The 14605-nt window shown below is 42.0% G+C and overlaps 1 protein-coding gene across 1 annotated transcript in view; it reads right to left on the minus strand.

The window, feature by feature from the left end:
- LOC126336458 (uncharacterized) overlaps positions 1-13101 on the minus strand; it is a 397050-nt gene extending 383949 nt beyond the window's left edge. The window contains exons 1-2 of the mRNA XM_050000166.1: positions 12861-13101; positions 10894-10939 (exon numbers count right to left, since the gene is read on the minus strand). Coding sequence (XP_049856123.1) covers positions 10894-10939; positions 12861-12914 — 100 coding nt within the window. The 5' untranslated portion in view covers positions 12915-13101. The remainder of the gene's footprint in view (positions 1-10893; positions 10940-12860) is intronic.
- Between the last annotated feature and the right edge of the window lie 1504 nt (positions 13102-14605).

The raw sequence follows: 14605 nt of genomic DNA on the forward strand, positions 1-14605 counted from the left end.
AAGGTGAATCCAACGCGCCGGATTGTTGTAGACATCGCATCGCTCCTATGTTGTCTGGCATTGTCATGGTGGAGAAGACGGTGTTGCATGTGCGGGCGAAATTTTCGAATTCGAAACTCGATTACAACATGCTGTTTCTCACTCACCGACATAGTTACGTTACACACCGCTATTGTACGCGCTACAATTCAGAGCTCGCTAGAGGCAGAGGTCTAGAAATATGTGCACGTGAAGAATAAAAACGTAGGATGTTTATAACGTTGATTTTATTTAAAAATCTTTAAGAGTTTTCACATAAAAAGTTCGGAGGCATTACTCTTCAGCACGCCCTCGTAGAAGCAGAAGTACCAGTGCTAGAATGCTGGCAGAAAAGTGATGCAGTCCGTTGATACTGTGAATTTATTAGGAAACAAGAACGATATTGAAATAAATGCCTATTATAATTATCAGCGCCAGTGTAAAAACAGTCTCATTTATGTAGTTTGAATACGTTCGGTCTACTGTGGAAGTAAATTGTACTGTTCCTCGCGGCCAATAACTGCCAGTGTTCTCCTCTAAACAAACTAGAATTCCATCTCCACCGAACTTGGCGGAACATTTCTTTATGAGGATCAGACGAACATTACTGGATGATGTGGTGGAGAAAGCAATTTGGAAGCATTCTATGTATGGGACGAGGAATATGATGGTGACATGAACAAACAGACTAACTACACACAAAACGTCAATTGCATAAGCAAAATACGTCGCAGAAAGCAACGTTTTTTTCTGGGGAAATCTTCGTACACGCGTGCGGCGATAACAAACGATAAGAGTTATCCAAACTTCGCAAGAAAAAGTCTCAAAACGGACAGAAAATTGCGAAGAACGTTACGTGGCTCAACACTTTCTGTTATCTCGGAGCATAGCTTAGACAAAAATAAGAGCATTTACAGGCAAGTATGGGGTAAAAGAATGACTGATAGAAAGTTTTAACTGCGTCCAGGAAACACACTAATTGTCATTAGGAAACGTAAGTGTCTTCGGGGAAAAAGTACAGATTACATATGACCGATAACAATGATTAGCTTTGTAACAGGAAAAAGTTGTACAACAGTTGACCTTCTTGTGTTACTACAACTACTTTTCGCTTTTCATTTAATAGGTGAAATTAAAATTTTGTAGACCACAAGACTTTCCAGTTAAGCTCTGCATTTGCGTTGCGACGATAACAATCGATTCACGAAATTTTTTTTTCAACTTACATCACAGTAAACGCCCAGTACTGTTCCAGGAGCATTTCTGATATAAAACTATATCATTTCACGCGAAACTCTGTCAGTAACGCCCTAACTAAGAATGAAGTAGGTAATTATATGTGTGTGAATTCCTAAAGGACCAAACTGCTGACGTCATCGGTCCCTTGACTTACACACTACTTAAACTAACTTACATTAACTTATGCTAAGAACAACAGACACATCCATGCCCGAGGGAGGGCTCGAACCTCCGGCGGGAGAGGCAGGCAATTAAGACACTTCTCTAGAGCGCAGCACAAGTCGGGATGTGTCAACAAATCCAAGAGTGAATCAGTTAGCACAATACTCCGTCAACATGGCATGGTAGATTGTGCCTTGTACTACTGCTGGTCATTCGCTTTCCTGTTCCATTCGCAAAAGGAGCGAGGGAAAAACGTCTATTTATATGCTTCCTTACGAGCCCCAGTCTATCTTATCTTTGCATTCCTTAAGAGAGGTGTATATTGGTGGCAGGAGGATGCTTCTGCAGTCTGTCGAAAATGCAAAAAAATGGCTCTGAGCACAGCTGAGGTCAGCAGTCCCCTACAACTTAGTACTACTTAAACCTAAGCACATCACACACATCCATGCCCAAGGCAGGATTCAAAGATGCGACCGTAGCGGTCGCTCGGTTCTATACTGAAGCGCCTAGAACCGCCCGGCCACTTCGGCCGGTTGTCAAAAATGCAGGTTCTCTAAAGTTCCTAATAGTGTTTTGTGGAAAGAGCGTTTTCTTCCTACCAGGGATCCCCACCTGAGTTCAAATAGCATTTCCGTAATACTCGCGCGATGATCGGACCTTCTGGAAAGGAATCTAACAACTTGCCTATGAATTGCTACAATGTTTTCCTTTAGTCTGACCTGGACGGGAATTCAAATGCTCGAACAGTACTCAAGAATAGGTCGCACTAGTAAGCTGTGCGCCGTCTCTTGTAAAGATGAGCTACACTTTCCAATAAATCTCCAAACAAATCAAAATACACCATTCACCTTTCTTGCAACCTGTCTTACGTGTTTGTTCCATTTCATGACATGCTAAGCTTTAAACATCAGTCCAAGTAACAGGAAAATGTTTTCTACCGCTTAAATCAGTTTGGGCGAATTCTGGTTCTACCTCAAGGTTTTGCTCTCTGCATTTAGCAGTAATCTTAGTTTTTCAAAGAAGCGCTACCGAGTTACATTTACGCTGGTTTGCAGATTGTCACATAAATTCGTACTTGAAGTGGAGCACGGGACTCCGACCCAATACCTGAATGATCGGATCTAGTTGTGTCCAGTGACTATCGACATCTAGAAAGTATGGACATTGTGAAATTAGACACATCGTTACTGAAGTGTTTGAAACAACGTAACGTCGATGTTAAACACAAAATATCGACCTTCGATGTTTTGGAAAAAAGAATAACAGGCTTCTAAGCACCTGGTGATCTAGTGGAAGCACATGCTAGGAAACCGAGAGGTCGCGCGTTCGAATCTCTTTAGGGCCACGAAAATCTTTCAGACTGTTTTTAATCTAGCCTTCACCTCCTTGGGATGTGGGGAATCAGTAGGAACGACACGTGGTCAAGATCTCACATTAAACTGTAGGTCTCGTTTCCCCAGATGGATAACTGATCTAGGTATTAAGAAAACACAAGTCGCCGAAGTGGCGTCTAGCTGACAGACTTGCACCTCGCCATTGATCCACAAGAAATAATAAAAATACTAACAACTCGCGTTCACTAACTGAACTGGAGGACACTAGTTAATGGTCACCTCGCTTCTCATTGTGAAAAATGCTGAAGTCGTGAAGAGTCAGGAAACAACAAAAGTGGTCGAATCACCGCTACAGCATTAACCAAGTAAACATTTTCTTTCTGTATTAAGGAGTTTATATTGACTGACAGCGGGTTTCAGATCTCCCTCTGGTTATCTACAACGATAATTCCATCTAACATCACTTGGGGTTAATGACCGGATGACTGCTTCAAAAGAATCATTCTTGTACAATCGGAACCGATCTTTGTCTCTAGTGGCTACGATGCCTACGTGAGAGTAAATGATACCGTACATGTTACAGATCGCAGAGTAATCACTGAAGTGTACTCATCTATTGAGACTACTTCAAACAGAAGTAGCGCCATCAAATATGCACTTTGTGCAAACCTGCACGAGTCAACGATAGATGTGTAACGTAATTACAGTACCTTAAATAGGACAGCACAAAAGTTTGAATGCGAAATTTGTAGGACAGACCTTACCGTGGCACTTATGACTACCGCCTGTAACACACAAATCACTGTAAACAATTTCATTCACCCTTCAGCTGCTCCTTTCGGGAGATTGTTCCTCCGTTACCAGGGAGTTTTACTTGAGTTTAACGAAACGTAGAAGGTTTATATGTACGAATTTTTTGGCAAAATATGACACAGACCTTCATTGGTGAAAGAGTGTTTTCCAAAATCATATTTACATTACACTCGTCACTTTTGTACGACCGCTTTCGTAGCCGAATGATTAACGTGCCTCTCTTCCGTATGGAAGGAACCGGGTTCGATTCCCAGTACATCTTCGGATTTTTATGAGGTAGAGTCCACTCAGCCCCGTGAGGTCAAACGAGGAGCTGCTTGAATAAAGAAGCAGCAGCATCAACAGCATTCATGGAGATACTCGTACAATAACACTTCGAGAGGTTCGCGACATGCTGCTCACATGTCCCACGACACCGATCGTTCCTCATGCTGCCTTGTGTGTAGCAGTCGGCCAGTCGGAACAGGGTAAGCCTGCTGGCTCAATGGCACCGATATCTGTAGATTCCGGTCAGGGACCGATCTTTACAAATCAGTACGCCATTAAGTGCGCTGTCACACTGCAGCTGATCTCACCGTCCTAACGTACAGACTTCGGACGACAATCGGTGAACTCGGTGAAATACAACTCAGTTTGCTTTTTTTGTCAAATCTTTTATAGGCTATGAGAAGATGATGAGTTTAGTCCAAGAAAAGAGTCAGTTTGTAGAGTCCTGAGGATGAAAATACCATAGTCGGGATATATCACGCAATGTATGGATTGAATCACAGGTTTACTGGAAACCACAAGCAGACAAAATTTTTATGGAAAATGTTAGGCGTAAATTCTAGCCTCAAGGAACAGTTTTTCAAGTGAGAAGAGTGTCGTATCTTATGCTTGCAGCTCCTATACTGGACCATTTTTGGATTGTGGTAGATGGGTAGTAAATATCTACAAATTACTATTACCGTTACTAGTGTTCCTATGTCAGTAGGGTGGTGATTCTTTTATATGAAGCGGGTCGGAAAGTGGTGCACAAGTTTCCATTTTCAGGTCTTCAGGGTTCAGAACATCTTATTCTAAACTCTATACTTGTCTTTCATACGTTTGCTGAATGACATTCACTGAATGTTAATTGACTTACGTCTACACAACTCCAAATAAATACGGCAGAACAGAGTGTTTGTGATCTTGTTTCTCAATGTCAACACGTATATACAATATACATTTCTTTCGTCACCTCATATATTCGTACACATGTCTGGTTATTCCAATAACTGGGGAAAGTATACAGTATTCGCGACGTTCTTTTCGAGACAGGTATGATATTCGTCATCTTTTTATTAGCAAAAGTCCCAACGCAGCCCTCGTCTCCAAGCACAGAGGCGTCGTGGTATCCATCCCTCACTAAGAGGTTAAAATCCGACCTACTTCGTACGTACAATAAATTCTGACCTAAGCTAATCTCTTTGGCTCACCAAAAATTGACGATATCGTATACACTGTGACTAAGCTGTCGCCCGATGTTATCGTACGACTTCTGGAAATTGTTCAAATGGCTCTGAGCACTATGGGACTTAACGTCTGTGGTCATAAGTCCCCTAGAACTTAGAACTACTTAAACCTAACTAACCTAAGGACATCAGACACATCCACGCCCAAGGCAGGATTCGAACCTGCGACCGTAGCAGTCGCGCGATTCCGGACTGAGCGCCTTAACCGCGAGACCACCGAGGCCGGCACGACTCTTGGAGACGGCGTTCGACGATCGCTGTCGGTGCCACAGTGAACGCAGCCTAAGGCCTATACGGGAGTGCTGCTTACGTTACATCACTTTCTAAGCATAAACTGCAAAACGACTGAGCTGGCGGGAGGGCGAGATTCGGCTTAGTTTTGCGATGAATGACGGAATAAGTTTGAGATTTCACGACGGAAAAAGATACCTCGGAGCAGCACAGTTGCTACTAGTCAACATGCATTACATTTTTGGCTTTCAGTTCAGTTTGCGAAAGTTTTCTGGATAGAAAGGGGGTGAGGGGGGGGGGGGGGTGGTGCCTCCAATTTCCCTTGCCCATCACTTAGGGACGCGGTGTAGAACGAAAAGAATCAATATTTTACTCATGAGTGTTATCGTAAGACAAATATCATACTTATAAAAAATCGAAAGAAAATTATTGATATCTTGAGGTTTATCGAAATACTGCAAAGTTACGCATTTAGTACGCGCCATTCTGTATGCTGAGTCAATAATTATTGCACTTAACAGTTTCAAACAACAATGCACAAATGCGCATCGCTCCTTCTGTTGTTGACGTAATGACAGTGGCATGTAAAGTGCCCTCCGCCACACACCGTTGGGTGGCTTGCGGGGTATAAATGCAGATGTAGATGTAGACCTTAGGTTCTCGGTCGTTGAATTGTAGAAAGAGTCATGCGGCAAAATTTTGTTCAAAAAAATGGCTCAAATGGCTCTGAGCACTATGCGACTTCACTTCTGAGGTCATCAATCGCCTAGAACTTAGAACTAATTAAACCTAACTAACCTAAGGACATCACACACATGCATGCCCGAGGCAGGATTTGAACCTGCAACCGTAGCGGTCGCTAGGCTCCAGACTGTAGCGCCTAGAACCGCGCGGCCACACCGGCCGGCTAAAATTTTGTGTAAATAATAAAAATGTAATAAATAATTACTGGGATCATTCGATACAATACCTGCTATAAAACACTTATACGAGTGAAAGTATCAACTGACGAGTATCGAATAAAAAGGTATCGGAGAAATGCATGGTAATTGTCTTACAATATATTTATTCACAACCGGAGTCTATCACTGATAATTTTGACAGTTGAAAAATATTGCCTGGGGAATAGTGCTGCGCACTTACTGCTGTTACATGGTTTCATTTCTTAACGTTTTCTGCTTGCTTAAGCGGGTATTACGGCGTGAAGTATTTTTTTCTGACGTTTGCAAGTCAGCTATGGCGTCTTTTCTCTTTAAATAGTGTGTACGGCGGGTGAAGTTGCCACAACATTTTACCACTGTGAAGACGATCAATGATCGAAACATTTTGTGAGTAAATATATTGTAAGACAGTGTAGTGTTTACTGTGCATTTTTCCAAATATATCGATGCTGTTGACAGTCGCCTGAAAAAAAAAAAAAATATCGCTAACCGGATGGAAGTATTCGATATCAAGAACCTTTGGATCTTTTACGTGGCCCTGTCGTCACTGGATACGCTATTGAAGACAAACATTTTGTAATTCCTATATGTCTCAGGTAATGAACGCTAGTGCCATAGGCTGGCCAAAAATTCATGAACTCGAGTCATAGAGATTACGATAATTTTAAAGGTATCCAAGTTATATCACCAACAACATTAGCAACTCAAAGATCAGTTAAGGTTATTAATTAAATTGAATTCACGTGTCGATTAAAAGACAAAATGTGTTACACACAGCAAGTGTGCAAATTTTTCGATCATTGATCGTCTTCACAGTGGTAAAATGTGGCAACTTCACCCGCCGAAAACGCTATTTAAAGAGAAAGACGCCATAGCTGCTCTGAGCACTATGGGACTTAACATCTGAGGTCATCAGTCCCCTATGTTAGAACTACTTAAACCTAACTAGCCTAAGGGCATCACACACATCCATGCTCAAGGCAGGATTCGAACCTGCGACCATAGCAGTCGCGCGGTTCCAGACTGAAACGCCTAGAACTGCTCGGCCACTGCAAGTGCACTGCTTAGTATTCCATTACTTTCAAAGATTTACAGTTTACTGTGCGACCGAGTAACTTAAACACAGCTTTACGAAGTTATTCTTTTCTGCCTAACATCTAGTTTAGAGACGACGGTCTCCTTTCACTTTGAACACCTGTTTCCGGCGCCTTACTGCCTCACGCAAAGGACCAATGTTTCAAACTGTAGAGCTGTAACACGTATTTTGCCAAGCAATCATTTGCTGCGCTAACTCTTTTCACATAAAGCTAAAAATTTCTCGTCACTGCATAAACTGCATTTCGAATCGAAATTTTGTCTCTGACTTGCGGAAAATACAAGGTGCGGCACCTCCATCGGAATGACGTACACTTATTCTCAGGCAATGCGAGCGAAGTGACACCGAGGGCAAGGCAGTGGATCGACATCCTACAGGAAATGCGGTCCAGTCCATTGTTGTCTTTCCGACTGAGGTATCCGTTTGTGTTCCTAAACTACCTTATGTTCTTTTAGCAATGTCACGACCGACTTCTAACACCCTCCCCCCATCCCCCCACCCTTTCTCGTTCAACATCAGTAAATGCTGATTACCCTTCGGAGTCAACTGAAATTTAATATCTGACATTCCCAACTTTTCCCATAGTAAGAATATTAGTTTCTCTCAGACATGACCGACATGCGTCATGCGCCCGGGCTCCCGGGTTCGATTCACTGTGGGGTCGGGGATTTTCTCTGCCTCGTGGTGACTGGGTGTTGTATGATATCCTTAGGTTAGTTAGGTTTAAGTAGTTCTAAGTTCTAGGGGACTGATGACCTTAGATGTTAAGTCCCATAGTGCTCAGAGCCATTTGGCATGCGTCATGCCAAATTGAATTTTTTGCTGGGGGAAATAAAACACTTTAGAACTGTTTTATCTGTAAATGCTTATTATTATAGCAAAAGGTTTACATAACAAACGCAAAACAGTGGGCGTTTCACCTCTGGCTGTTTGCGTTACGAGTCACGCTACGGTCCTCAGTGTCATCAACAAGTGATACCTTCAAAGGTGGAATGGAAAGGTCTCGCAGATTAGCTTTGGACAGAAGCAGCTATTTTAGCAATTACAGGGGCATATGGAAAGTAATTAAGTTAAAAATAAATCAGTACTATATGAATAGAAAATCTACTTAACCAATTGTAATGCTACACCCTTTTATTGCTTCTCAACTCCTCGGCTTTTGCTTTAAGCGTTTCTGCTATATTAACATACGTGTCGTTTGATATTGACAGTGCAAGTAAAATCTCCCGTAGGTGACACAATCCTCTAAAGTGATTGTTGCTGGGAAGAAAAAAACTATCTGTCAGTGTTCAGAATAACCGCGAACTTTTTGCTGTAGGTTCATATGGTCTGAACACGACGGGTGAAGGAGGTTTGCGAATAAAGTGTTGTTTATAGCTCCAGATGGAAGGTATTACCGGCTCCAACTGATTTCCTGTGTTCCTGCGAGTAAAAAACTGACTTGGCCCTTATCGTTGTGACTCTGGCTAAGACTAGCCGACTAGAAATCCCACGCGAAAGAACTTTATACAGAAGGAAGTTGTTCTCCGGCTTGGAGGTACATCAAGCAATTCAGTGTGACTTTGTTTAACATTTAAACAAAGTTACTGATCCAGTATTTTATTTACAAAATGATGTCTCCGTTCTGGATAGACTTAGTACCGACATTGTGAAAGCCTCAATCGGGGCATGACCACGATCGATTACGTAATGGGAAAGTTTACAGCGTCTTAGAGACTGCGGCCCTTTGTTGTCTGGCATAGTCTATAAGAATTCTCCTCCGAAGCTCTCGAAATGATCCATTGTAAGTAGATTTGAACCAGAATTTATGCGGCGGGGCTATACATATCACTCAACACGACTAAGGTGAGTAAATAAGATATTTACTTTGCTCACCGCATGATAAACGAGAAGATATAAAGATATAATTAGGAACAATAAAGCCATCATCAACTCGAAGTCTTATCGCCTTAAACGGGCAAGCAACTGTGGTGTTCATCTGTAACAAATCATACGCACTCCGCAAATCACTGTGCGTGACCTGTCCCGCTCACAAATGGGGCGACGGTAAAAATACTTGTTTAGCGGTCGTTACACGAGCTCTACAGTATGTTGCTGGAAAGACTATAATTCTGCAGTCCCTCACATTATATTAAACTTTTTAGATACATCTGCATGAATTTAATTTTCTCTACACATAGAGGTGCCATTTGTCATGCCAAATCTGTCCAAGCAATCACGTATTCTCCTACAGTAACTTAAAAGACGTCACTGTCTCGTGCAGCGTCTTCAGCAAACATTCGTATACTGCTGCTCGTCCTATCCGTCCGATACCGTACTTCCTCCTTAGGCCACCCTATCCGTCCTCCTTAGACGGTGCATAAACAGTTCTTTTTGGATTACTTGTTTCAGCCTTGAGAACCTACCATTTTCTTCTCAATTTTCAATATTTGGCCTCATCATAGTTATTTTTCTGTTCGTGTAAGCAAAATTGGAACGGTAGAAATGTGTACACCAATGGCCTTGCCGCAATGGTAACACTGGTTCTCGCTAGATCACCAAAGTTAAGCGGTGTCGGGCTTGGGTAGGACATGGGCGGGTGACCGTCCCAGATCTGCTGAGCGTTGTTTCCAAGCGGGGTGCTCTCAGCCCTTGTGAGGTCATTTGAGGAGCTACTTGACAGGAGTAGCGGCTCGGCTCACAAATATTGAACGGCGTGATAACCACATGTTCCTCCATATCTCCACCCACTGACGCCGATCGGGCGAGGATGACATGGCGGACGGTCGGTACCGTTAGGTCTTCCGAGGCATATATATATATATATATATATATATATATATATATATATATATATATATATAGAGAGAGAGAGAGAGAGAGAGAGAGAGAGAGATAAAGTCTATACACATACTAGAGAGAGAGAGAAAGTCTGTAGACACACTAGTCATGTTTTGGTACAACTATCAACGGCTGAGTTTCCTTGTCAGATTGTATTACATTGCCATAATCAATTACGTCTATTATTGGGATAGCAGTCCACGTAGTATGTGAGTAGGAAAGCGTGAAGCTGAAATCACTTGACTACAAGTCTGCAGAGATTAAGCCGATTTTCTTACGCCCGAAGGGCACCAGGAACAGTCGAGGCAACGACGTCCCTGAGAGTCTGCCTACCTTTTCCACAGGGTACATGCCAGACACACTACAAGCTAACATACTGTCTACTCGTTCCTCGTGAAATATGTGCTAGTAGGCTCTGAAGCAGGTCTATTTACAAAATCAGTCCCACTTCCAGCGTGAAACGATTCTGTAGGTCAGAAAACGACAACGCTCATTAGCAAAAGGAGATACAATAATTACATGACGCAATCCTTATGGCGCGAGTCGCAGAAAAGGGCCCAAGGAAATGTTGAACAGGGAGAGATGTGTCCTTATCCCAGGAGACGCGCAGGGCCTGGAGGCTCTTCCCCTCTCACCGTATGGAGGGTCGTAAAATTCTCCTGAGCCAGACAGCAACGTGAAAACAGTGAGACTACCACACAGAGAACGCAATTCTGCAAGCGGAGAGGTTAAAAAATAAAACTCACCTGCCACTGGTGAAAGTTTCCTCATTACGCACCACCGGGATTTCCACTGCAACAGAAAACATTGCTTTGTCACGGAAATATTTCTTGTTTAAAGACGCATTTTACTCTCAATTTTATGAGTGTGTAGAACAAGGAAACGAAATTTTATTTTGCGACAGTATAACCCAAATTAGGTCGATTGATCAGGTGGGGAATGGGAAGCTTGCCCATAGAATCGTCGAGGAAAGGAATATTTGGAAAATAGTGACAGGAAGAAGGTACAGGATGATAGGACGTCTGTTAAGACATCAGGGATAACTCCTATGGTACTAGAGGGAGCTGCAAAGGTTAGAAACCGAAAACGAAGAGAAAGATAGCGAGACATCCAGCAAACTGCGACTCTGAGATGAAAACGTTGGCACAGGAGAGAAATTCGTGGCAAGTCGCAAATAATAATAATAATAATAATAATAAAAATAAAAAAATGAATAGAATAAAATGAAAAATAGACTTGAGTGCTGGCCGATATTTCCAGCTGACGCAAGAAGGGGGCAGGGGCGGCAAGACTCTAATTATACTTTTTATATATATATATATATATATATATATATATATATATATATATGAGCTGGTCAGTTTCGATACATGCCATGCCACAAGAACTAAATTTTATAGGTGACATAAAAAACATTAATCCCAGAGAATTGCTGTTTATTCACTCTCATTCAGAAGTTTTAGGAGATTTCTGCAATGAATAAAAGCTCCGCGCTCCAGATTCCGGGAGAGGGGGCGGATGGATCAAGTGTCCCATCTTGAGCCCCTCCCCCCCCCCCCCCCCCCACCCTCCTCACCTTCCCCTGGTCTTGCGGACGCCTATGGTATAATCGGAAATCTTTCCCCTTGACTGATCATTCGCTAGCTCTTCCCCGACTCAAAAATGAGTTTGTTCTTCTTCCAACAAATTTTGCAGTTACACTTCTAATGGTATTCTGCATTGCTATCATAAACCCTAAACCCATGCAAATCGTCCTCAGTTTATCAAATTTAGAGAAGTTAGTATGACTGAAGTGTAAAAGGAGACTTTTCTTTTTATTGTCTTTAAAAAAAAAAAAAAACTGCTGACTCGAAGATGCAATTCAAGGCGTATCTTCGACCCACTAAAGCAATTGACAATTCTGTAGATTTGTTTCCAGATTTTATGACTGGTCTTACATGTACAGCATGACAAATACGCACTAACTCAGTGGTAGTTCAAATCTATATACGTAACAATAGCGTAACCGTATCCAGTATCCCGGCTGCACCTCGAATTCTGAATAATATATTTTGAGCTCCCCCCCCCCCCCCCCCCCTCTCCCCTATGGTCTAGAAGATAACCAAACAATGATAGACGTAAAATTCGGATCAACAATTATCCATACTAGACATCTTTAACAACTTTTACCTTTTACTGAAGCTTGTGTCCCCTTTACGACAGAGCAGCACTGATGATACTAACTCCGAGTCTGGTTCAGCGCATAAATTCAGCTTGTCTCGAACAGTTGTCACAGAGTGTACCCAGCAGAAGAATTTTGTTTATTGTGTAAGCAGACCTGTTTATTATTTAAATAATATGTCAAATCATAAACTGTAGCAGAGCTATTTTCCCTCAAGCATTACAAATAACTTGTGATAATACGTAACAAATATTGGGTAGTGCCTGCAGATCGAGAATATACGTCCACGATAATTTTACAGTAAACACTACAACGATTTCATGTAGTGTAGTTGCCCTATCTCTGTCACTGCAATAAAAGAATGAATGTAATTAATAGCTCTACTGAGAACTGTTCGATTTCACTTGTCTAGGTTTGTCTTTTAGAACATTACTTGTACCAAAAATATCACTTAACTCTACTCCATGGTGCCACTAGACCAGAAGAGATTTTATCTTCTGGCGAACTGAAATAGACATTTGAACAAAACCGAAACTATTTTATAGTATTTACCTTTTTGCCGTCGCGGAACTTAACGGTGCCTTCGATGATGGTGCTGTTATCCATGACTGCAAGCCGAAATAGTCAGGCACGGTATACTGTACACGCCGGAAGGCACACCACGCTCGTGGTTCCACCACACGCACTGGGACGCACTCACTGATACTTCGCGCTACATCAGCACCTGGCGTCACGGGCCAGACGCACCGCAAGACTACCGCTTCCACCCGACGAAACGCGCGCGCCGCGCACCAAGGCGACTTCGGCGCCCTCTGCTACGACTGAGCGGCCATCTCTCGGCGAGGTCCTAAACTCCTACGAGCTTAAGCAGCGCGTGTTGCTTTCGGCAAGCGTCGCTGCACGGCTTCCCTACTCCCGGCTTCTTTCCGCGCCTGCAAGTGTCGCTTCGCACAGGCGAAAGTTGTTGTGGGCTACACGACCAGCTTGACACAATTAATCAAAGAAACTTGCACAGAGTAAACGCGTTCATTCTGTCAGATACTGTGTTGTCAAGGTGTGAATATATGGGACATCGATAATAGTTTAAAGAGGATGTGGAATCGGTTTATCGAAGAAAAAAAGTATTTTTTTCTTTGTCTTAAAATAATGTATGGGATTTCATCTATAAAATGATGTATTCCTAATTTAACCACACTGGTTTATCAGTTTTGCGAGTCATTGGGTACAGTTTTCGTCACTGCAGACCGTTGGGGCTGGCTGTAATCTGTCAATCTTTCATTGTGATTTCTAATGTAGTACTTTCTATCGATATGACATACGTGAAGCTGCACTGTTTTCCACCTATTTTATATCTCTGTTCGTCTAAATGGCACTTGGAGGACCCAGGTTCAATTCGTGGTACTGCCAGTGATCAATAATAACACAGGTCAACGCAAAATTTTTTGAAAAACTTTTGTGACTTTGATAGCTCATCTTTATAGATTTTTATAAGCTGAATCAAAATATAGTCTGACTTTTTCTGTGTTGCCTATAGTTTTCGAGCAATATACTTTTTACTATATAGTATAAATACGGTAAACAGGAAAATTAATGAAACGCTTTGTTACAACATAAGCACGGTTTGTATTTACAGTAAGCTACTTAAAACCATTATACGTCTTAATAGAGGTTTCACTTGTCAGCTGGAATTGGTTTGTATTTTCTTCCTCCTTTTTCTTTGAAACTTCTTGTGTAGACTTTCCTACGGTAAGTCGCTCGCTGAACTTCACTGTGAAGTGACCAACAGTAGTCCCCCATCATGTTGGCGTACCAGCGGCCTTGGTAGCGTTTTCCCATCACTTTAATGTCCTGGCGAAAACGGTCTCCTTGCTCCTCACTAACATCTCGCGTATTGTCCGGGAAATAATCAAGGTGACTTCAAAAATTGAACTTTCAGGCTCATTAAACATCCCAAAGTTTTAAACTTCTTTAAATTGTAGCTATAATAGAAACATATTCTGTTTTTTTTTTTTCATGTCCTAAGAACTTTGTAAGAACTTGATTGAATGATACCCATATATTTGTCTCACTGAAGGTAATTGTGGATTCAAAGTTAACATCAAACATCAGTTTTCTAAAATGTCAGGTCCGACAAAGACGCCTTCTTTTAGTTTAGATTCTGAAGGGTGTTGAAACTTTTGGCAGAGGTACTTAAAACATGGGCCTCTACAAACTGTTTCACTTGGCCTCACTTTATATGTAGAGGTGGTAGGAGTACGTTTTTTGGATCTACAAGGTTTTTGCGTAGAATGTTCTTC

This window comes from Schistocerca gregaria, chromosome 2 (genome assembly GCF_023897955.1).
Source record: "Schistocerca gregaria isolate iqSchGreg1 chromosome 2, iqSchGreg1.2, whole genome shotgun sequence".
NCBI lineage: Eukaryota > Metazoa > Arthropoda > Insecta > Orthoptera > Acrididae > Schistocerca > Schistocerca gregaria.